This window comes from Enhydra lutris, unplaced genomic scaffold (assembly GCF_002288905.1).
Source record: "Enhydra lutris kenyoni isolate GAN:26980312 unplaced genomic scaffold, ASM228890v2 scaffoldscaffold21, whole genome shotgun sequence".
Lineage (NCBI taxonomy): Eukaryota > Metazoa > Chordata > Mammalia > Carnivora > Mustelidae > Enhydra > Enhydra lutris.
The window spans coordinates 12,605,828-12,629,665 of record NW_019154105.1 but is presented as its reverse complement, the minus strand read 5'-3'; the positions used below and the strand labels follow the sequence as shown (position 1 = coordinate 12,629,665).

The 23,838-nt window shown below is 33.9% G+C and overlaps 1 protein-coding gene across 5 annotated transcripts in view; it reads left to right on the top strand.

Annotated features, from left to right (window-relative positions):
• The window catches only part of LOC111149053 (YTH domain containing 1), a 32,736-nt gene extending 13,070 nt beyond the window's left edge, over positions 1 to 19,666 (top strand). For 2 of the 5 annotated variants that reach the window (XM_022505958.1, XM_022505957.1), the window contains 13 exons: positions 3,079 to 3,168; positions 3,633 to 3,686; positions 4,246 to 4,340; positions 5,814 to 5,922; positions 6,006 to 6,123; positions 9,288 to 9,372; positions 10,407 to 10,573; positions 13,058 to 13,140; positions 14,409 to 14,445; positions 14,542 to 14,581; positions 14,688 to 14,750; positions 16,454 to 16,588; positions 18,645 to 19,666. In XM_022505958.1, the coding sequence (XP_022361666.1) occupies positions 3,079 to 3,168; positions 3,633 to 3,686; positions 4,246 to 4,340; positions 5,814 to 5,922; positions 6,006 to 6,123; positions 9,288 to 9,372; positions 10,407 to 10,573; positions 13,058 to 13,140; positions 14,409 to 14,445; positions 14,542 to 14,581; positions 14,688 to 14,750; positions 16,454 to 16,588; positions 18,645 to 18,869 (1,301 nt within the window). In that variant the 3' untranslated portion in view covers positions 18,870 to 19,666. Of the gene's footprint in view, positions 1 to 3,078; positions 3,169 to 3,632; positions 3,687 to 4,245; positions 4,341 to 5,813; positions 5,923 to 6,005; positions 6,124 to 9,287; positions 9,373 to 10,406; positions 10,574 to 13,057; positions 13,141 to 14,408; positions 14,446 to 14,517; positions 14,582 to 14,687; positions 14,751 to 16,453; positions 16,589 to 18,644 lie in introns of all 5 variants that reach the window. The other 3 variants (XM_022505956.1, XM_022505955.1, XM_022505959.1) reach the window with 2 other exon arrangements.
• The last annotated feature ends 4,172 nt before the right edge of the window (positions 19,667 to 23,838 follow it).

Below are 23,838 nucleotides of genomic sequence, written 5' to 3'. Positions count from 1 at the left end.
AATATTTCTTATTTGTCTTATTTAAGTCAAGAGAGTTTTATTTAAATGGATAGGACTTAAAATCTACATTTTTAACAAGCTTTTAGGTGGTGCTGATACTGTAGCACGGTACTTGATAATACTTCCTATTTTTATGGAGAAGACATTTCAGATTAAATGGTAGCCAATAGTTTCATGAACCTATACATCAAAACTGTTTATTGGAGAATTTGTTATTTCAAAGAGATACCTGGAATTCTTACTTTGCTTATTAAAGGAAACTGGATTATCCTTGGAAGATCCCTTATGTGGAACATGTTTATTGTGCAGGAAGTTACTATTTTTAATCATGGAGTAGTTTTTCATAAAAATGTGTGAAAGAAAAATGGGGGTGGATTTGGAACTACTCCTTAATTAGGAGATATCTGTTTTTTTTTTAAAAGATTTGTCTGAGAGAGAGCGCGAGCGTGTGAGGGTAGGTAAGGGGTAGAGGGAGAGTCTCTAGCAGACACTCTGCTGGGTGTAGAGCACAGTTCAGGGCTAGATCTCATGACCCTGAGATCATGACCTGACCTGAATGCTTAACTGAGCCACCCATTTAGTAACGCCAGGAGATGCCTGTTTTTAAACAGAAGGGATCACAGTTTACTTTCTGTGTTAATGAATTTTCTAGTTTCTAGTTTATTTTACCTCTTTTATTATCTTCAGAATTTTCAGTAACTTATTTATAAAAGTGCAACACTTTGGTGGTCATTAAAAGTTTATGTTAGATGACTTTCATTGTTCTTTTGAGCTAATAATCGTAGTTAGGAGAGGAGATCATAAACTTAAGGGCAGTAAGAGTTACTTATTAAGACATGAAAAAATCCTTGGAGATTTCTAATGGTATTTATTTTAAAAGTTGAGGAAGTTTTCTCTTAAAAAAACAACGGTTGGACAGGATCTTAACTTTGCTTTTTTTTTTTCCTCTCATGTTAGTGAGAGATCTTTAGTACTTTATAAAATATTCGTAATTATCAGCAGAAGGTGTATTATTAGTGATCAGCTCATAATGCTTAGACTCCTACGTGTTCCAAGAGAAAAATGATAGACATGCTAGAATTTTTAAATAAAGAATTTAACAAGGTTGTATTTTTAATCTTGGTGAATGTCATACTCATTGATTCACTGGACTGTATTTCTGTGGAGTGCTAGGCACTATATAAGAACATGTAGTCAGTGAACAAAATACAAGTATGAGAAAGAGATACAGGATTTGACAAAACCTGTTTCTTATCTGAAGTCTTATAGTTGACCCTGAGGGAGAGAATTCTTGAAACTTTTCAAAGTTCAGGGGTGCCTGGGTGGCTCAGTCGGTTAAGTGTCTGCCTTCAGCTCAGGTCATGATCTCGGGGTCCTGGGGTTGAGCCCTGTGTCCAGCTCCCTGTTCGGCAGGGAGTCTGCTTCTTCTCCCTCAGTGATCTCTCTTGCTCTTGCTCTCTGAAATAAATAAACAAAATCTTAAAAAAACCAAAAAAACAAAAAGCTTTTGAAAGGTCAAGTATCAGTCAAAGCAAGTGAGCCTGGAAATAAATGCTTTTCTGGAAATATGTTATACTTGGTTATTTGAGATACCATGATGTCCTCATGACTGCTAGCTTTAAATGGGCTTGGCTTTGTAATTGTGCCAGTACGTGCTTCCCTGCTCTTCTCTTTCAGTCCTGTGTTAGGAAAACCGGCGTCACTTACAAGCTGCTTAGGTCTTTTTGGAGAAACAGCAGTACATAATAAAGGGGAAGATGTAAAAAAAAAAAAAAAAAAGGAAAAGGAAAAGAAAAGGAACTTAAGAATGTCCTTGGAATTTTCCATCTTCAAACTAGTTAGACCTGGAATCCCCCTTCAGGAATAGTAGGAAAATGCCTTTTCTATTTGCTCAGTAAGAAAAGAACTCAGGGTTTATACTTTCAAGCTAGAGGACTTGCATTTGAAACTAGGTTCTGCCATCCAGGAAATGTGGGACCCTGGCCAAGTTGCCTAACCACTCCTCTTTTCTGTAAATGAGAATAATGGCTTTAAGTATTTCATGAGCTTGTTATGAGGATTAGGGAGATAATTTAGCTAAATCTTTTTAAATAGGTAACTGTTTATAGTCATAATAGAAAATTGTATGCAGGATCTTTTTTTCAGCTTTCTGCCATTTTTATAAAAATGTGTGCATTTTGTTTCCATATTTATTTCTTCTTGTAGCTGAAAAGTAAAAGAACTAACAGTGGTATGATTAAAATGCCAATAAATAGAGACAGGAGAGCCTGATTCCATTTTAGGTGTTTGTTTATATGCTTATAAAGTTCCAAATTAAGCTTGAAATTGTTCTTAAATAAACAGGTAATGCAAACCTCTTCTGTCTACTAAAGATTCTCAGCTTCTTAGTTGAAATACATAGGCTATAAATACATAGGCTATCAGTAACATTTTAGGAATAAATTTTAAATTCAATTTGCAAAGAACAACAGGAATCCAAGAGGGAAATGATCATGAAGAATGGAATTGAAGACACAAAAGCAAGCAGTGGCAACCAGAAAAGGAATCACTAATGTATTATTATTATTTTTTTTACAGTTGAAAAGCTTTGGGTTCTGGGGTTTGTCAGACATCTAAGAATCAGAGTTGGAATTGTATTGAAGAATTATAGTAATGAAGAATGATAGTATACTTTTTAGAGAGAGGACTTAGAACAGTGGTACCTGGTACATAGAAAGAGACATAGTATATTTGACTGAGATAAAAGTTGTGTTTACTTTGCAGATTTTTTCCCCTTGGAAAACTTTATTCAACACTACCTTTATGTATAGGATAAGTAGTTCTCAGTTATGGCCATGTGTTTTTAATTTGATCAATTTTTAATTTGATTGAAGTTGGTGGGAGAAGCAACATGTTTCTGTTTTTTGAACAGTGTCTTTAAAATGGAACACCTTCTGAGGAAACTGAGGGGTCAGGAGAGAGATTAGCAATGACTAGTACTTAGTGATTGTGCAAAACCCAGGCACATGATGTATTCTTATTCCAGTACCTGTACCTATATTGTAATGTTTTAAAAAATCTTGTTTGAATTCCTTTTAGATGAGAAAAAGAAGGAAAGGAAGAGAGCTAGAGGCATCTCTCCGATTGTTTTTGATAGAAGTGGAAGCTCTGCATCAGAGTCATATGCAGGTATCCTCATTTTACTTTTATTTGTGATCATATCTGACTGATTCTAATGTAACTTGCTACAGAAAGTGTGGAGGCTGTAGTTTAGTGTGAACTTGTTGATGTTCATTAGTATTGATTTTTGGCATGTTCAGTGTAATAATTCTAGAGGAAACTAAGCTTTTTCTTATTATTTTAATCCTGTTCTGTTACTGCTTAAGTGGAATTTCACTTTTTTTTTCTTGGAAGATGATGATTCAGTGACTAGTTTTCTGAGTGGGAAACTGTTCAAATATACGTATTTTTAAAAAATCCAAACAACCCCCAAAATGAAACACTCGTACACATTGAGAAGTATTTTTGTGTGTGTGGGTGCGCCAGGAAGAATAATTTGTCTTGAATGAGAACTTTATGTGACAAGACTGTAGAAATTTTGTCTTATCTCTATTAAAGCTCAATCTGAACAAATGTACTTTGGCTAAATACAGGTTCAGAAAAGAAGCATGAGAAATTATCATCTTCCGTTCGTGCTGTCCGAAAAGGTATCATTTAAATTTGAAATTGTTTTCATTGCATGCTGCATAAAGTCATTATTTTGCCTTATTAGTTCTCCATTAATGGTTGGTTTTAATGTAGTAATGTTCTGATATATTACATTGAAGAAAATAATTAATAAGGTAGTCTTACAAAGAGACAGCTCCATATTTCTTAATTCCATATCTTTTAGAACAATAGCAAACGTTTCAGGGTATTTTATGGTTTTGGACGCAGTGGATGGTATATATATATTTTAATAGCATAATGGTCTGTTAAAATGAGTAATCTGGTAAAAGATATCTATAAAATTTGTAGCTGTTTTCATACTTAAATATGAATCTGATATATCGGAACATCACTAGGTTTAACTTCTTGCAGAGTGCTGGTGTCTTTTCTTAGCTTTGCTCTATTATGTGTTGTGGCTTAGCTTTCCAGGTCGAATGGGTGATGATGAATTCTAAAAGTTTAGCTGGGTTGTGGAGGGCTAATTTCAGTACAGCTTACACCTCTGTAATAATGGCCTCCAGTTAATCAGTTTGGATTTTATTTTATTTTTTTTTCCAGATCAAACCAGTAAACTCAAATATGTCCTACAGGATGCAAGATTTTTTCTCATAAAGAGTAACAACCATGAGAATGTGTCTCTTGCCAAAGCTAAGGTATTAGCATCAGTTCTGTTGAAACTATCCCAATCTTGAAAATTTTAAATGGGAAGGTGGACTTTGATTATCTTGAGTAGTGTACTCTGATTTTCATTAAAGCTTTAAAGATCCATAGTCCAGTCGCCATTTAGGGTTTGCTTTGTGGCTGGTTAGGCAACCTAATAGTAATTTGAGTGTTTTAAAGATGATTTTAGAAGTCAAAATATGTGATACTGAAGAATATGTTTTTTTATACTTTGTACCGTAAAAGAGTGTTTCTTTTGATTTTTATGTTTCTGTATTCAGTTGCTAACTTACTGTACTAACACTTCTTTAAATGTCTCTGTAATTAACCATTTTTTGTTTTATATTGATGCTGGTTTTACACCTTGAGATCTTGAGAAGAAATCATTCTTTTACGGAGAGTTTCTTTTATTTTTAGCAGTAACATCACTTGAATTTAGAAGAAAAAGAGTTAGCTTAAAGGCCCACCCAAGGATTTACAAAAATGATATGTCCCGTTGCTGTAGGATCTTGTAAGATACTAATTTTCTGTTTGTTTTGCTACAAAAATACATCTGTTATACCATTTAAAAATTTTCTTTTCTTGGTTTAAGATGAGTCATTATAGCTTCTATTGATCTTTAGAAAGTCAATTTTTCTAACCATATTTTTTGTCAATGTTCGTATCTTAATATTTCTCACGTTAATGATTACCCATCACACTTTATAAATGGAAGCTATATGCCAAGTAGCTATGTAGTGGAAGTTTATTTTGTTCCTCTGCTAGAGTGAGTTTAGGCAGAAGTAATTAAGCACTTAGTATGAGGGAGATCATTTGTATGAGCAGATTGAACTGAATTAGAGCTTCTGCCTTACTTTACCATGCTGTTTCTTCTAATCTTTTCACAAACAGGTAATAGATTAAAATGCTTTACAGATTAATAACTTTGTTCTGCCTCTATATACAACACATTTCTCTTTAGTCAAACTATTAATGCATAAAAATTTGAACTTTAATAGAAAAAAATTGCTAGGAACTGGACAGATTCTTCACTGATGGATTTAATAATACAGCATTTTAATTATTTTGGTTAAGCAGGTTTTTAAGGAGAAAAATGTACATATTATAATTCACCTTTAAACAACATGTATTTACCACAGTAAATAGTTGTGATATTACAATAATTGTAGGTGATTGTTTCTATTATGTAGAATTCTGGCCCATAAGATTTGATATCCTCCCCCACCCCATGGTGTTACTAGTTGCTTTAATGATTTTGTTAAGGTTGGGATTTTCTCCATATTTTTCCTGAGTTTTCAGTAAATTGGTACATTATTTTGACAGTTGTTAAATAAGACCTTTCTTCATTATAGCTTACTTGAATTTAAAGTATAACGGTTATCAGTAGCCTTGGTCTTTTGCAAATATAATTGCAAAGATGAAAGATTTGCATTAATTTCTGTCTGATCTCTGTGTCATTTGTGTAGGGTGTTTGGTCCACGCTGCCTGTAAATGAGAAGAAATTAAATGCTGCATTCAGATCTGCAAGGAGTGTTATATTAATATTTTCTGTCAGAGAGAGTGGAAAATTTCAAGGTAAGAATAAAAATAATTTGGATATATAAAAATATCATTTAAATTAGCATCTATATTTTAATGTTGTGATTTTATTCCCTTAGGATTTGCAAGACTTTCTTCAGAATCGCATCATGGAGGATCTCCTATACATTGGGTGCTGCCAGCAGGAATGAATGCTAAAATGTTGGGAGGAGTTTTTAAAATTGACTGGATTTGCAGGTAAATTACACATTAATGGAGATGATAAAATTTGCCCTTGTTTTAAATGGGGTAGTAGTTGGGAGTAATGTTAAAACTCCACAGTTGTTTAGTTTTAATCTATTCTTTTGTGATTATTATTCTTTTTTTGGCTTCGTTCGTCGGGTGATTTGGATGCAAAAAACTTTAGCAGTGTTAAAGTGAAAATACATCACTATGTTTTGCTTGTCTTATTCACTGTCTTCATAAATACAGGATGTAAAGGGCAAAGGTTTATTCAGTTAAGAGCTTTATGTATTTCGTTTGTTCTCTATATTAGTAATACAGTAAGTAATTAGTTTGTTATGAATTAGACAATTGCTTGAAATGTTACCTGGATGTATATGATTTTAGTGACTTAATATGTCATTTAGTAGCTGGAATAGGAAATTAGTAGTCACTCTTTAACTTGGCTAACATTTTGGAGGTGACTAAGTTGGAACAACTGTTTCTTAAGGAAGTTAGCAAGTCATGTTTAGTTGGTATTATGTTTTGAAGTTGATATAATTAAGATTAAGTATGTTTATTAGAAAAATAGACTCGTTTTGAGCACTGGGTTATTATCACTATTTTTATGTTCTTAATGATTGTGCGTTGTTAAAAAATGGTTAAGGAAGTAAATTTAGATGATAAAAACTTTATTTAACACTTCATGAAATGGTCAGTGTCCTGTGGAGAACTACAGAATGGGACAGAAGGCAGGAAGCTTTTATAGGATAAAGAATAAAGAACAAGAAAGAGCCACATAGAAAATGGTTGGATAGGGCTATGTTGTCAACCTTGTTTGGGATGAGAAAGCCCGAATTGAGGTGGCTTTGTGTTTGGGGATTGGCAGACTGGATATACTGCATTTGTGGTCAAACCGAGCACTTGGATACAGAAGTTAAATCTAAGCTTCAGCTTGCTAACATGGCACCTTGGGCATAAACAGTTACATCCTGGCAAGTTATTTTAACATAAAAAGGTAATTATTTGAGTGAGTTTTATATGACATGCACACATCTATTGCCTATAAAATTAATTTCAGTTAAAAAAATTTAACCAGAACAGACCGTATGTATTTTTTTTTTAAGTTAAAGTGAACTTAGGTGTTAGATTTTGATAGAAATGGAGGAATTGAATAGGAATAATAAGAATGAAAAGTACCGTTCATGTTCTGGAAGGCAAACTAACAGAAGGAAGAGCACGGAAACACAAACGGGCTGAGGAGGTATTTATGAAGCAGATAATAAAGAGAACAAAAGACAAAAATGAACAGTAATTTTGGCCAGCCTAAGCAGTTAAACTTTTTATTTATGGGACAGTGAAGGACTCTGAAGTTACATGGGCAGCAGTATAGTTAAAATTAGTGCATTAGGTTGATTGTTGGTGCTGTAGCAAAAAGCTGTCTGCATGAAAATACATCATTATTCCTCATTCCATCAGTAATTTCTATAGGGAAAAATTAGAAGCAATCTAAATTCTTCCATACAGAAAATCAAGTAAATTATGGTTTGTCACTTAAATGTAGTATGCAGAAGTAATTATCTATGTAACAACATGGAAAAACATAACAAAGTGTGTATTATGTTGGAAGGCAGTGTTAGGGTAGTGAGACTGTAGGTGATACTCCCTTACTCCCATTGCATCCAGGGTTTTTAAATATAAATTTACGCTTGTTTAGAAATTAAGGTTGTAATTAAGTTATACTTAAATTATAATCAAATTAAAATTATAATATTTAAAAATCTGGAGGCACTTCATAGAGAAAACAGGTGCTTACTATTTCTTAGCAGATAGATTGACTTATTTATTTATTTGGATGACTAGAACTATAAAGGCCCAAGAAGCTTGTTAGATTATGGTTTTCTTGATTAGAAACGTTGGTGTTACTGGAAGATATTTGGAAATGATGATGTCCTAGTATTAGGAGACAGAATAATTACTTAGTTTTAAACTTGTTGCAGCATATTTTGTTTTGACCGTTACTTGTTCTGTTAACTTTCATTTCCAAATTCTTAATAAGGAAATCTGTTTATTTCAGAAGATGAGCTTAATTTGTTCATATATTACTGTCTTCCTGTTCTTCTTCATTGACTTATTGGCTATTTTACTAACTTCACTTCATGCACATACAAATAAAACCTTATCAGATGCTGTTAATTTGATTATTCCTTGACAGTTAATAGGTATTTATTACATATAGTGTTTGCATTCAGCATTGTGCTAGGTTGATAAAGAATATAAAAATATAGGATATCTTTTTTATGTTGGTGAGACCATTTTGCCCTGTGGCATAGAGTTTAGAGCCAGGGTTTAAATTAAATAGGTACTGTATCATATTGTAAGTGAAGGGCATAATTAATGTGTTGCAGATAGATGAATTCATAAGTAAATACTCATATTGTCAAGAGCCATTCCATGGGTGGTAGGGAATATGGCCTTATTGAAAGGGGGAGAAATGGGGTGCCTGGGTATTTCAGTCAGTTAAGCATCTGCCTTTGGCTCAGGTCATGATCTCTGGGTCCTAGGATCCAGCGTGAATCAGGCTTCCTTCTCAGCAGTATGTCTGCTTCTCCCTCTGTTTCTCCTCCATCCCCACCCCCCATCCCCAGTGCTGGTCGAACTCTCTCTCTCAAATAAATAAAAGATTTATTTAAAAAAAGGGGGGTGACATTTGAATCTGGGAGAGCAGCAATGAACCAAGGATGGAGGATACTATTTTTAATTTGGTATTAACTGTCTGATTAAGTTCAGCTCTTCGTTGATTAGATAATAAAATTTTTTTTTGAGTACTCAGAAGCTAGAGATAACTAAACATTTTATATATTGCTTTGCAATATATATGAAATGTAGGTAGTGATATTCTTGTTTATAAGTTGAGGAAACTCGGGCTCAGAGAGAAGTTAAGGGAGAGCTGGGATTTAAACCTAAACTGTCTGAGTTTCTGAGCTCATGTTCTTAAATACAGTATTTACTTTTTTTTGAGGACACTGGAATGTGGAAAGAACACATCTCTAAAGAGGCATTCTGGAGAATAAGTGCTACTAGTCTAAGTGATTCTTTAAATTTCAGTCACATTTAAATCAAGATTAATTGCTGAAGTATAGTGTATGGTCCCTAAAAGTTTTTGCAAAAGAATATAATTGACATTACTTTGTATTTAGGCGTGAATTACCCTTCACTAAGTCAGCTCATCTCACCAATCCTTGGAATGAACATAAACCAGTAAAGATTGGACGTGATGGACAGGTTTGTTGTTTTAATTGATTATTTAAAACACACACTTAATCAGTCCTTTTAGATATTTTTATTGAAGGACATTTCTAAGCCATTTTTGAAAGAATTCATGGGATAGATTAAGGGAGAATATTTGGAATTCATGATAACTGTAATTTTGACTGTTTAGTAAGACCTCCATAAATGTTGAAAGACAGGCATCTTTATATGGTATTTTCATTAAATACCAGTTGAAACCCTTTTTGAAGAGAAATTCTGGTCCTGACTTTTAATCATTTTTCATTATATTATTACTATATTTTGTATAATTTTTGAAATGCCATTAGAACATCTTCATTGAAGTTTTCTGACTAGAAGGAAGCTGTATGAAAAGTATGTGTACCTAGGTTTTCAAGTCTACAAATGAAATTAAAAGTGTGGTGGTTTAAAATAAACCAAAATCTTTGACTCATAGATTCTACTCATAGTAGAATATGTTTCTCTTCATAGTGTCTACATGTAACTCTGACAAGAAGTAGTGTGCTTTCATTGCTCATAAATGAACTGTTGGTAGTTGAAAATAAAAACTCATTTTAAAAAGTCCATACGTTAGTATCTCTTTGTAGTTAATCTAATATATTTTAGTGTATGTAGCAGTTCTTAATTATCAAAGTTGTTGGCACACACTAACATGTTTTTCCTCCACTGTGTTAAGGTAGATAATCCTGTCCTGATATTTTTGTATTTTGCACAAAGAGATATTCCTTTGTTTGTAGAGGACAATTGTCACAGAGTTTTAAGCAACTGCATAGGTATATTAAACTTTGGAGATTCTACAGTTTTAGTTTTTACCCTTATATAAGTACATGGAACACTTTAGAAAGGTGTCCTCCCCACCCCCCCCACCCCAAACCTTTCAAGAAAGTTTTTGGAATCCTGTATGGTCATCAGCCTTGAGAAGGAAGTCTCCAAGTCAGTCTGTTTTTGTTCTTGTCCTTCAGGAAAACACAAGTCTGTTGAAAGTTTCTCCTGTTTTCTTCTTGTAAATTACTACTTTCCTATTCTAGGAAATTGAACTTGAATGTGGAACCCAGCTTTGTCTTCTATTTCCCCCCGATGAAAGTATTGACTTGTATCAGGTCATTCATAAAATGCGTCACAAGAGAAGAATGCATTCTCAGCCCCGATCAAGAGGACGTCCATCCCGTCGAGAACCAGTCCGGGATGTGGGAAGGTTAGAAACGTTCTTTGGACTGATAATAGGCACATGTATCAGAATAACATGATGGAGGAATGTGATTCGTCAAAAGTTTGTCCTGCGGTAAAGAAGAAAGAGAAAATCCTCAAATCAAGCTGCATGGACTAGTTTGTGGCTTCATTGAGGATTTCACATGGTCACCTTGGTCTCAGTCATTTTTCAAGAGGAAAATGGGGATCTTTCCTTATGCAGAAAAAATTATTTGCTAAAGAGTGATAACCAGTTTAAATTAGATATATTCTGATTATACAATGTATACAATTGAAATGAGGTAGGCCTTTGTTGCTCAGAACAGGCTAGAAAGGAGGAAGAGGAGGAAGTCTTTATTTGCAAAAATTGTTAATATTTTGTAAAAAGCCTTTTCTTTCAGGTGTGTCTCTGGATAAGCCTTATCAGATATGGGACTTTTATAAAGGATCACTAATGTTTTTTCAGAAGATGACGCCTCATTTAGAGGATAAAATGTTTTAAGTTATTTTGATATTCAAGAGGAGCATTATTGGGACTGTTTCAAATTTTACCATCGTGATGTGTTAACCCCATTGCCAAATATTCTCTAACATGTACCCAGTGAATTCACACATCTTGCTGAGCTTCTGAAAACAATAGGTTCTTTCCAAAGGGGATCAAGTGGCCCTGGGAGACCCGGCAACAAACCGAAAAGAAGGGCTGTTGCTGTGTCTGTTTACAACTTTCCAGATGCTGGCAGTACCTGTGGACTTAAAGTGTTTTTTAGAGGATCGCCATGGTTATTGATCACTACTTTATGAACTAAGCAGCATTTTCCAGGAAAAGGGGGTTTAACTTGTTACAGAATTGGAGAAGTCTTTGCAAAGGACTGGTTTAAGCCCTTCCACCCAGCACCTTTCCCTGTGTAGATTTGCATACAGCTAAACCTAAAATATTCTGCTAAAGACTGTTGGATGTATGGTTGATGGGATGAAACGTTTGGTTAAGTTTCCTTTTGGTGGAAACATCCTGTGGTAGGTACAGATAATCCAACAAGAGTCCCCATTTCTTTGAGCTTAAAAAGGACACTGTCGAGTAGGTAGGAGGAAACCTGGCAGAGCCCCCTTATTTTTGGCCTTAAAGGACTGAACACCAAGATGTCTTTTGAAGTTTTAAGCTAAGAGGTTTCCAGTGCAATACAATATATACAAGTGAAGTTTTTACCTCAGTTTTGCAATGGACTGCAAACTATACTTATTACACCACTACACCTTCTCTCAAGCCTGCCAGGGCCTCCATATATGTATGTGGCTTACAGCTTAAAGTCAGTAGTTGGACTACTGTATGAACTGTTACTATCATGTTTTATACCGGTCGTAAATGCACTCCCCAAACTACAGGAAAGCGGTATGTTTATTTTTTAAACCAGCTTTTAATTTTCTTAGTATTATTTATTGTAGATGCAACTGTTTTTATTTTGTTGGGGGGTTTGGGGTTACTGCACTTTGCAGTTTGAGGGAACTTGTGTTGGAAAAGTTAATGAAAGCAGTTGATAAAGAAGTAGCTGGAAAACTAGTGATGCCAGTTATTAGAGAATTTTTATTTGGCATTAAGGGTAAAATGTTTATTACCAAAAAACTTGGAATTTTTGTTTTTATTTTGTGTAGTTCTTTATCAAATGCTAAATAAAATGAAGTGTATTTATGATGTATTACATTAACCATTGAGATTTATGGGAGACCGTAAAGAGCAGCCCTCTGTAGACAGTAAAATTTCACTTTCTAAAGAATATATTTTGAAATGGTTTTATGAACTTTGTTAAAACTGCCCCATTACCTTCCAGTTTTATTTTAAGGCATTGTCTCTAGAAAAAATTCCCTTAATTCTAAATGTTATTAACTAGAAATTAGTTTTTCAAAGTATTAAGATTTTCAAAACTTTCCTGTAAAGTCACTATAAGTATCAGATTTTCTGTATGATCATGTGAAAAGCATAATTTTGTGCAAAGCAAAAAGAAATAAGAATTCTTTATTTTGTTTAGACTTCTAAAATGATACTAATAATTTTGAATATATAGATTTTAGAGTTACCTGTTGTTTGTAATGATGATAGTTTTTTTTTAATTTCCTTGCTTTTTCACCTGAATGGAGACTTTATTTGGGAAAGTATTTTGTTAAACTGGATATTTACATTAGTTCGAGGGCCGCTCATTTACTTTTGTTTAGAATACTAAAATTTGATTTACATGTTTTGAACAGACTATTTCCAAGTTTTTCATCATAGTAAGAGGATTATAGAGAATATTTGTTTCCAGCAATACATTCAAGAATTGATTTATAATAATTAGAGGAATTAAAATTTAGAAATTTTAAAATTTGTTCACTAGAAATTAGGATGTTATTTTAAAGGAAATAATGGGCTATTCTTTGTACTTCTGTCAGAAACTCTTGCATTGCTGTTTGTTGTCCCAGCAGTTTTTGGTTTAATTTCTAATGTGTCTAATTTGTGTAGGCGTCGACCAGAAGATTATGATATTCATAACAGCAGAAAGAAACCAAGGATTGACTATGCCCCTGAGTTTCACCAGAGACCAGGTTAATATTTTATAATCCTGCAGATATTTGACTTAAAATTATGAAACAACAACAACAACAGCAACAACAACAACAAAACATTTATTGTAATCCTGTAGTTCTAAATGTGAGAAAACTTTAGGACATGACTACTTAAGCCGTAGGAGATTATCAGTAGTTGTCACTTAAATTCTACTTTGTGAAGGCTACCTAATCTATTTTAGTGTGACTCATTATCATAATCTGTTAATTACCCAGTGTTGCTAATTTATAATTATTTCACGAGTGGAAACTGCACAAATGTTTTAACATTAAAAGTGGTTAGGGAAAGCAGTGATTTTACACTTTATTCTTTTTATTTCCTGTTATACTTAGTATCTTATCTGGTAAATAGCTTTAATTAGACACTGAAGTTATACTATATTTTTCTAAATAAAAATCTTTGACATCATGTTTTTAGAGAGGAATGAGAAATACTTGTTTTGTAATCTACACAGCAGCTTTTCAGCTAGTCGTTCCCTTACCAGAATTAAAAAAGGTGAACCGTATTTAAGAGAAGATACTTATTTAATAACAGTAATACACATAAAAATTAGGCAATTTGAAAATTGGTGTTAGTGAGCATTATAGCATTTTTACATAACCAGTGGCTTGATAAACCTCATTCTTATCCAAAATGGAATATTCTGGAGAGTGAAATTAGTTTTTCCACAGTAACATGGCCACGCAAATATTTTCACATTTTAATTTGCTGAGTCTTTATTAAAGAAGGGGAGAAAGGATATTTCTTTTTTCACTAAGATTCTTCACTTAAAATGTATAATCTTCATTTTTGTGACTTTTGCAGTTCTGTTTTTCTCCCCCTTAAGTTTGCATTTTTTAAAACTATCTGGTTGACTTAGCAAAACTTGTGTATACCTAAGATGGAAGGTAAACATTTGTTTTAAGGAAGTCCTCTTACAGTGTCCTCAAAGATAATTCCTCTGCCCTTACTTTCCTTATGGTGCAGAATGAAGAAATTTTCTATCTAGCGAGAATTGGGGTGTGGATTTAGAAGATTCATATGAAAACCTCTCTAGCAGTTTATAATTCTGTGATATCAGTAAGTTATTTAGTTACTTCCTAGATTATCATGTAATCTGAGAAGAAAATCTGAAAATGGAATAATACAATAATAGCATCACTGTATTTCATGGGAAGAATTGAAATGAGTGGTAAGGAAGGTTTAATTATAATGCCATAATAAAAAATATAAATTTGATTTACTAAAATGCTTGATGTTTGAACAGGGTATTTAAAGGATCCACGATACCAGGAAGTAGACAGGTAAGTTGGGTTCACTCTTGCTTAGTTCTAAATTACATTCTTGGAACTAGTTTATGAATTACCTGAATTTAGTTTCACAAATCTTATTCCCAACAGACGATTTTCAGGAGTTCGCCGAGATGTGTTTTTAAATGGAGTAAGTATTTTATTTTACGTATTTAATGTTTGTAAAACCAGGATCTGATTTACTTTTTAGTTCTGGATTTAATTTTTATTATTGACATTAATATTTTTCATTTTAGTCCTACAATGATTATGTGAGGGAATTTCATAACATGGGACCACCACCACCTTGGCAAGGAATGGTTTGTATTCTTTTTCTGCAAATTATTTAATTTCATTCACAGTTCCATATATTTTGAACGCTTATTTGAAATGTGGTTGTTACAGTTACCCATTAAGAGACTTAAAGTATATATCTTTAGTGATAAATAGTGGGGGACTTTTTTTAAAACTAAAGATTAATGAATGATTTGTGTTGTTTCAAGTTTATTAAGTGTTAGGGTTTTTTATTGTAGTGGTTAGTATTGCAAACTGCCTGGGTTCAAATGTTTTCCCTTCTCAACTCAGTGACCTTGGACAAGTTTCATAATATGTTTCTTAGTTTTTCTTATCTGTAAAACTCAGTGGGCATTTGTTCATTCTTTGGCTCATCGAATAATATTTAGTGCCCATTCTGTGCAAGGCACTCTGCTTTAGGCGGGTTGGTGAATGAAACGGATATTGTGTCTGTCTTTGTATGGTTTGAAATTTAATGAATATAAGTGTTGACCTCATGGGAGTGTAGAGAAGATAATTTACAAAATACATGTTACGTTTAGCATAGTGCTTGATCCCAATACTCAGTAAATTGTTTCTGTAAAATAAGAAAGAACCCCTGAGGTCTTTACACTTTCATACCCCTGGGTGGCGCAGTCGGTTAGGCCTCTGATTGTTGGCTTCTGCTTGGGTGCTGGTCTCTATCTAGGTCATGATCTCGCCCCATGTCAGGCTCCATGCTCAGCATGGAGTCTGCTTGGGATTCTCTCTCCCTCTGCCCCTCCTACTTTTGCTCTCTGTTTCTAAAATAAATAAATCTTAAAAAAAAAAAATAAGGTTAATTAAATCCTGTGCATAATTTTTTTTCCTGTGCACAATTTTTAGTTTTTCTTCTTTCTGTAAGAAAACTGGATCTTCTTAATATCTTTGAAGGTATTGAGGATAACTGAAACATTAATTCCTGAGAAATAAAAAATTGGGGAATGTAAGTAGTTCTTATTGTTTATGTTTTTTTTTTTTCTTTCTTTTTTTTTTTCTTTAAATGCTGCCTGTAATGTGGCCTCTTCATCTGACTTACTTCACTTAAGGTACTGTATGCAGATAGATGAATTGCTTTCCTTTAGATTCTGGGAAATTTTTAAAAAGAATATTATCTTGGTGCTAACTAGGAAAGTAATCTTTGATTTGCCCTTAACTCATTTTATAATGGCATTTAAAAATTTAGTAGGTCCTGGAGATTTTTTTTTAAGGGTAGATGTTTATGTATAGTGGTTAAGATGATTGATTCTAGAGCTGGATGCCAGATGTCCCAACTCCACCTTTTTACTAGCAGTGATTTTAAGCAAGTTACTTAACCAGTTGGTGGCTTAGTTTCCTTTTTTGTAAACTAGAATAACCAATACCTATCTCATTGGGTTGATGCGAGAATTAAATAAGATGTTTAAAGTGCTTAGGACAGTGCCTAGCTTGGTGTAAGCACTGTATACTGATTTGTTTTGTTCTGTTGGTATTTAAATGATATGGTATGAAAGTATAAGCAGTTTAATCTTAATAGATGTATAATTAGTTTGTTACATGTTTTCAGCAAGCACATAAAGAGGGTCTTTTGAAGAACCTTAATGTCAAAGTAAATGGATCATACAGATTATTAAATTGTTCGGGATTGGTAGTTTGTATAGGGAAATTCTAAGAATGGTTTATTTGTAAGGATATTTGGTAGATGTTTATGGAAGTGGTTTTCTTTTTTTAGGCTCCTTATCCTGGAATGGAACAACCTCCACATCATCCTTACTATCAGCACCATGCTCCACCTCCTCAAGCTCATCCCCCTTACTCAGGACATCACCCAGTACCACATGAAGCAAGATACAGAGATAAGCGAGTAGTAAGTGCACGAGAAGGCTCAAGTGTGAGGGAACTACTTTGAATTCTGCTGATAATTTAAATGGTTGCTAGATTATGTTGAGTGGTAGACTGTTTCATATTCTTACTGACTGCTGTTTTGAAGTAATTCACAACTTTTAATTAAAAATGGGTAATCCCTTTGGATTATTTAAATAGACTTTCTTTTCACTGATTAAGGAGACTGCTCAAGTTGTGGCAACTTCTCTTTGTAACTCTTGGTTAATATCAGAGATAACATATAGTAGGATATTTTCTTTCGTACAGGAGTCTTCAATTATAACTAATTATTATTGCAAATAAGTATTTCTAAGCTTTCTGTATATTTGGACTCCATTTTCACAGGATAGATGTTCGTATATTAAGTTAGTTAACAGGTTATCTCTAGGTCAGTTGCTTGTTTCTCTGCCAAATTTTGTTGGTTCACCTTGTCTGATTCTTAAGACAATGATAACAAATGACAGATATTAAGAGAGATGAGTAATTGTCCTTTAGTAATTATTGGTTTTAATAATTTAGTATGGTTGATTTGGAAAGCTTTTTTGATCAAAACAGGGTGAATTAAAGGCAATCTCTAGTTAGAGATGTCTGGGTTTTCATTAGACTAGTTAGAGATTGTTATATTAAGTGATTGATACTCACTTTTTATCCCCTAATAGTACTTGTGTCTTTTAAAACTGAAATTACCTCCTTGTACTTTTTATTGCAGTTCCTTTGTGTATAAATTTGATAGTCTTAGAAAGGTAGTTTGGTTGTTAAAGTAGGATGTACAGTCTGGAAATTCCCTACCTCCTCCCTGCCACCATACGTGACACAATGAATTTTTTGGCAGGGCCAAATAAACATTCTTTATCTTCCCACTTTGTTGAAGAGCATGCATATTTGAGAGTAGGTCAGAGTAGCCCAGCCTATCTTTGAGATACTTTTATTTATTATTCTCATAAAGATACTAATTCTTCAAAATTAAATCATTATGATCTTTAATATTCAGTGAAACAATTTGAGAATCCTAATTGACTAACAGACTTTTTTTTTTTCAGTCACACAGGAAGAGATACACAGTCTATGTATGATAAATTAATCTTAGTTGTCTAGATGGGTTGTGGTATTTTTAAAAATGCCTTTTATAAATGATTACATAATTTTCAAAATAGGAATTTTTCCTAAGATTCTTTTGTGAAAGGATACTTGCCCTTTTAATGTAATTTTTTGGTTAGTGTATATATTTTATGCTAATATTCATGTATTCATTGTAAGAGGTAAGGTGGAATTGTGTTTTTGAACCTTATATTCTGAATATTTGAGCTGACTTGAAAAAATACCGAGTTTAGTAAGTAAAAGTGAGTTGAGAATAAGAGTAGAAAGCCAGAGCAGGGATCAAGCTTATGAGTAGCCATAGTGACAACTTGGACCTCACTTAGACAGTTGCTCATCTTACCCTCTCTTGTCCTCCTCAGCCTTTTATGTATCATTAGATCTGTGTGGAGTAGTCTTTGCAGTCTTACTAAAGTACTTATTTTCTTAAAATTACGTCCTATTTCAAAAGTTGTCATTAGCATTGCTTCAGTTTGAAAGAATATCCGGAATATAAGAATTCCTGATTTTACCATAAGAGGGCAGAGTTGGTTCAGGTTAATTGGTAGAATCAAAGAAGGGAAAAAAGTAGGGTTCACCTGTTGCAGAAAAACATTGATGATAAGCAGCACGGTTGGCTTCAGGCTTGTATCCGTGTTGGCTGATAGTCATCGCTAGTGATTACTTTGGCCTAAATCTTATTAAAAAGATTGGATGGAAAAGTCATTGAAGTTCTATAGCAGACTGCACGAATTGAGTTCCAGTAGATTTGAATAATTTCTGTTGTAGGTGTCTAGTAAGACATCAAAATCCTTTTTCTAAGCAGTGTCAAAATTGCATTTTGTGAATTAAGGCATTGGTGCATTTTTCTAGATATTTTCTCTACAGTAATTAGAGTATAGGGACTCATAAGTGCCTTTTTTTTTTTTTTTAACATACCTAACCAATTTTTTAACCTTTTCTAGCATGATTATGACATGAGGGTGGATGATTTCCTTCGTCGCACACAAGCGGTTGTCAGTGGTCGGAGAAGTAGACCCCGTGAAAGAGATCGGGAGCGAGAGCGAGACCGCCCTAGAGATAATAGAAGAGACAGAGAACGAGATAGAGGACGTGATAGAGAAAGAGAAAGAGAGCGATTATGTGACCGGGACAGAGACCGAGGGGAGAGAGGTCGATATAGAAGATAATGCGCTTTTGGAAGCACTGATTGTTTAAAGATAAAAAAAAAAAATCTTGTATTTTTTTTTTTTTTTTAATTTTGTGTGTGTTTACAAGTAGTAAATTTATTTTCAGCGGTCTACTTAAAGTTCATTGTGTAGAAGGGATTATTATATCCCTCTTTGTTCCAAGCATGCAGTATAATAAGAACTGGAAAAACTCAAGTCCTCCAAAAATGCACAGTTGACAGTTTGAGTTGACACTTTTATTGGAGCAGAATGGAACAGTCCAAGAATGTAGATATTGATTCATTCTCCGTAAATGTTCATCTGCTTATAGTGTGTTCATCCTAGAGTTATTTTTTTGTTTATTTGTTTTCTTTTTTTCGGATCTTGATTGATGACTGCCATGATATTTTGCTTTGATGTGTTTCTAAATGTAGTTGCACACGGTTCAGTAAAAATGCTGCTATCAAGTATGCAAATATTGAAGTATGATGGTTTGACAGTATGGCAGTGTTGTAGCAGCCTCTTTGTTTCTCCCTTTCCCTCTTTTTTTAATCTTAAAAAGTCACTTTTTATTTTTCTTCAGTCTTCAATGATGAGAGCAATATTAAGAAGACATTGCTATCTAATTTTTAATCTTTTTAAATAAAAAATTCCTATGTTCAGTAGCATGGTTGATGCTGTCGTTTAGCCTTCCCCTCCAAACTGTATACATTGGCTTGGAATGTTCACAACTTGCGTGTGTGGCAGCGGAAGATAATTCCCATATTCTACATTGCTACTGTTTTGTATAAAATAAATTGGTAAAGATTGACACTTAACCTGTTGTACTTCTTTCTTGTCTGGATGTAAGTTTGTTTTCTTACGCATTCATGGACATAAAATAACGCTTTGTTTTAGGAACTGTAGGAACCCTGGTTGCCCTTCACCTTTTTTTGCATATTTTAGCAGAAGTGATTGACCTAGGCCAGTTATGTTAAAAGCTTAGTTCTGTTTCTAATGTAAGAACTAATGGTACTTGCTGTGATTATGTTGATATTTGGTTAAGTATTTATTCTTCTGATAACATTCTTGGATATACTCTGGTGACAGGATTATTTCCTTATTTCAGGCTTTCTGTTGTTTTCATCTTTGATAAGTGAACGACTTTAAAGATGTTTTTCTATCTTACTTTTAAAATCTACTTCTAAATTAACCTCTTACAGATAACATCGTTTAAGTTAACCATCAATCCTTCCCAGTGATAACAAGCTATATAAAATAAATGGCCACACAAGAATATAGTTTATGAATATAGTTTACAGAAGACTTTCTTGCATTTTAGTTTCTTGAGTTATACCTGAAATTTTGGCTTTTAATAAGTTGAATATTTAAACATTTGGGATATTTAAATATATGACCCCCTTGGAGTCTGTACCAAATCACGATTGCAATTTTATATTTAATCTGTGTTGGTCTGAAAAGAGGAATGCATGAACTTCACTCCTGAAAGATACTTAAAACTATCCGTTTACTGCTTTTATATTCTCCCTGGCATTTAGAATATTTTTTTCTGTGTATTCGTAATTAATAGTTTTATTTACCTATTGCAAAAATTAAGCCTGAGGATATATTTTATGTGTGCAGTATGGTAGAGAAGAGAGAACATTTAGCTGGCTGTTACGAAACCTGGGTTCTAGTTGCGTCATTGCCTTCAGTTAGACTGAAAACAGTTGGCGATTTAGGGGAAGTCCCTTAAGTGACACTTGTATTTATCAGTAAGTTACAGTTAATATAATAGCTAAGAGTTTTTTTTTTCTTGCCTTTTAAACTGAAAGCTTCTAAGATACAGAGGAATCAATAAAAATGTTATTTTAAGAAATAACCAGTTACACAAAATTAGGTAATATTAAAGTAATTTTTCTGAAATAATCGTAAGAAATTGTAAGTTGTATTTAACAGTCTGCAAAGGTACTTTGTGCTTCATCTTCCTGTAACAGCCCACTTCCTGTTTTTATAGATGAGGAGATAGACCCAGAGAGATTAAACTTGCCCAAAAGGACAAAAGTAGCAGTTGATGGAACAAGTTTCCATCCATATTTTTATCTAATTTGGTATTTCAAGGGAAGCCATTTCATCTGTTTTGGAGAGAAATAGAGAAATAGAAATACATAAATTAATGTATATTTAAAACAATGGTGCCAGGTTCTACTAAGGATATTAAAACATTTTCTTCAAGCTTTCTTACTAAGGAGAGGTATTTCCTGAAGTGTATGGTCACTAGCCTGTGCTTTGTATTTTGGGTGTTAAGAAGGTTATTAACTATCCACTTAGTTTATTCTAAATATTTAGCTAACATGTATTGAATTCTTACTAATATACTTAGGTTAGCTCATTTAATCCTCCCAATAACTTTTCTCCTGATCTTTTTTTTTTTTTTTTTGAGGAAGAAACAGGAACGTGGTATAAAAGGTTGCTTTATAATTTTATCCCCTATGCAGAGGAGTCAAAAGTAATAGATCTGTAAAATTGAAATGTTTGATTAGCTAATTGAAGACGTGATAGTTTTTCTTACTGTGAGAGGTGTGGTTTCTTCCATGGACTCTGTGATGTTAATCTAAAACTCTCCACATCAGTAACAAACACTGTACCATATGTTGAAGTCAAAAACAGAAAATTCAGTTATTCAAAGTTTAGAAATCAGCCCGGGATTTTATTATCTGGAGCAAAAGTTCAAGAGAGTGAAACAATTCAGGTATGTTACTTCTCTTTTGGCTTTGCTTTCCCTCTATAATGGCTTTATTCTTAGTTGTACTCTTAAGTGTTCTAAAAATGTCCCATCACCATCTCCAGTCTCCTATTATCCACATACTTACCAGTGTCAGAAGGAGAGAGACCAGTTTTCCACTGAGTTTATCATTTCCTCAAAAGGACTGAATAGCTATGCTAGTTTTCATGGAGCCAGCTCTGATCTAATATGTGTTCAGGGAAGTGGGGTTCTTTGACCAGCCAGTGTGGAAGACAAAAGAGGCAGGTGATAATACAATCAGCTCCAGGGGAATTATATTAGGAAGGACAGTTTCCAAATGACAACAGATGTCTGATCAAATTTTAATGTACAATCTCATTTAGAACTAATATCTGAATGTCTGACTTTTCACTCACAGAATATTTTGTCGTAGGCATAGCTTCCTTCTGGATATCTCTTTTCATCCTGCTGTAGAATGCAATGATCACTGTTCTGAAGGACGTAGATTCTGCCTTGTCATACTATTAAAATTATCCCAAGGGATGTTGGATGTATGGAATAAGAAGAAGGAAATGAGAATTATTGCCAGCATTTCACTGACTATTCTAGAGTTTCCTGACCTCAAGGTAAGGGTGACTGACACATTAGTCATTTTATCCTGATTTTTAATATTACTTGATTTGGGTAGAAAAAATGCTTGATGCAATTTGATACACTTACTAAGAATGAGGTGTGTGACATCATTGGGCCAAACCCTTTTTTTGTGGGGTGGGAAGGCAGACCTTTTAGACCTCAAGTTCATTGTAGTAGGTATAGGAATCTTACAGCTTAATTTACAGTCATCAAGTCATCTAATTTTTTGGCCTCTTCCTTGTTTCTAAATCTCACACATCTGTGTTTCCCTTTCAGTTTCTTATTTCTATGTGTGTCTGTGGCATCTGAAAGAATGTTCAATCCTACTAATGATATTCAGGGTATAACAGGTCAGTAAACTCTTAGAGTAGATTTGGCTTCCACTGATGTCACTGAAAGGAACTTTGTTTGTAACTTATATGGCAAGAAGACAGGAGGCTACAGTTAGTCTCTCAAAGTTTCTAAGGGACTAGTACTTCTGAAATGTAAGCTCAGTTTTTGGCTGAAAATATTAAATCTGTTGGCAAATAACTGGCTTATAGAATGCAAAAATGCATACTTTCTGGTTCATTTGTAGTATATTTAAGAAGTGGATGAGAATTTTGGTAAAAATGAATACATTTTTTAAGATTTTATTTATTAGCACAAGCAGGGGGAGTGGGCGAGGGAGAAGCAGGCTTCTGGTCGCAGGAATTGATCCCCACCTGGGGTCATGACTTAAGCCAAAGGCAGATGCTTAACCGACTGAGCCATCAAGGTGCCCTGATACAAATTAAGTGGTTTTAATGGGGACATTCCCTTTAGATGAAAGAAGTATTTTCTGTTTAACTTCATAAAGTTTTTAACTGGAATCTACGGGGGTAGAATGTTATTGGGATTAAGTTTAAGCTCAGAACATTAATTGTTCTGTTATTTTTGTGTTTTCAAACTTTAAATGCTCATGAAATATATATTACATACAGACTTTCGGGGATTTGGGTAAGGTTAAATCCCCATTTTTGTAATGTCTTACTTCAAAATCACATACCCATATTCTGTTGTATAGAAAACCTCATGCAAAAATTGGGGCTATTATCGTACATATCATCATACTTTGTAATCAGACAACTTTAGAAACTTGCGTTGTAGCACAGCGGGTGTCATCCCTGTCATGAGGACACACAGTTTGAGAATCTGAGAACAGACCCCACTGACTTTCTTTTTTTTTTTTTTTATTTATTCATTTGACAGACAGAGATCACAAGTAGGCAGAGAGGCAGGCAGAGAGAGAGGAGGAAGCAGGCTCCCCACTGAGCAGAGAGCCCGACGCGGGGCTCGATCCCAGGACCCTGGGATCGTGACCTGAGCCGAAGGCAGAGGCTTTAACCCACTGAGCCACCCAGGCGCCCCCCACTGACTTTCTATTAATAAATTTTAAATAGTGGTTATGATGAATGTTAATTGATTTCCTGTATGGCCTCCATTCTTTTATTCACCCTGACAGTTCTTTATCATTTAACTATCCTGTCCTACCATAACCTATGTGATTGAGGAATAGCTGGCCCCATCCTCAGAGTAGACTTGATTGGCCTATATTAGGTTATTACTCTAGGAACTTCTCAGTCAGGGCATGGCATTCCTTTTGCCAGGGCT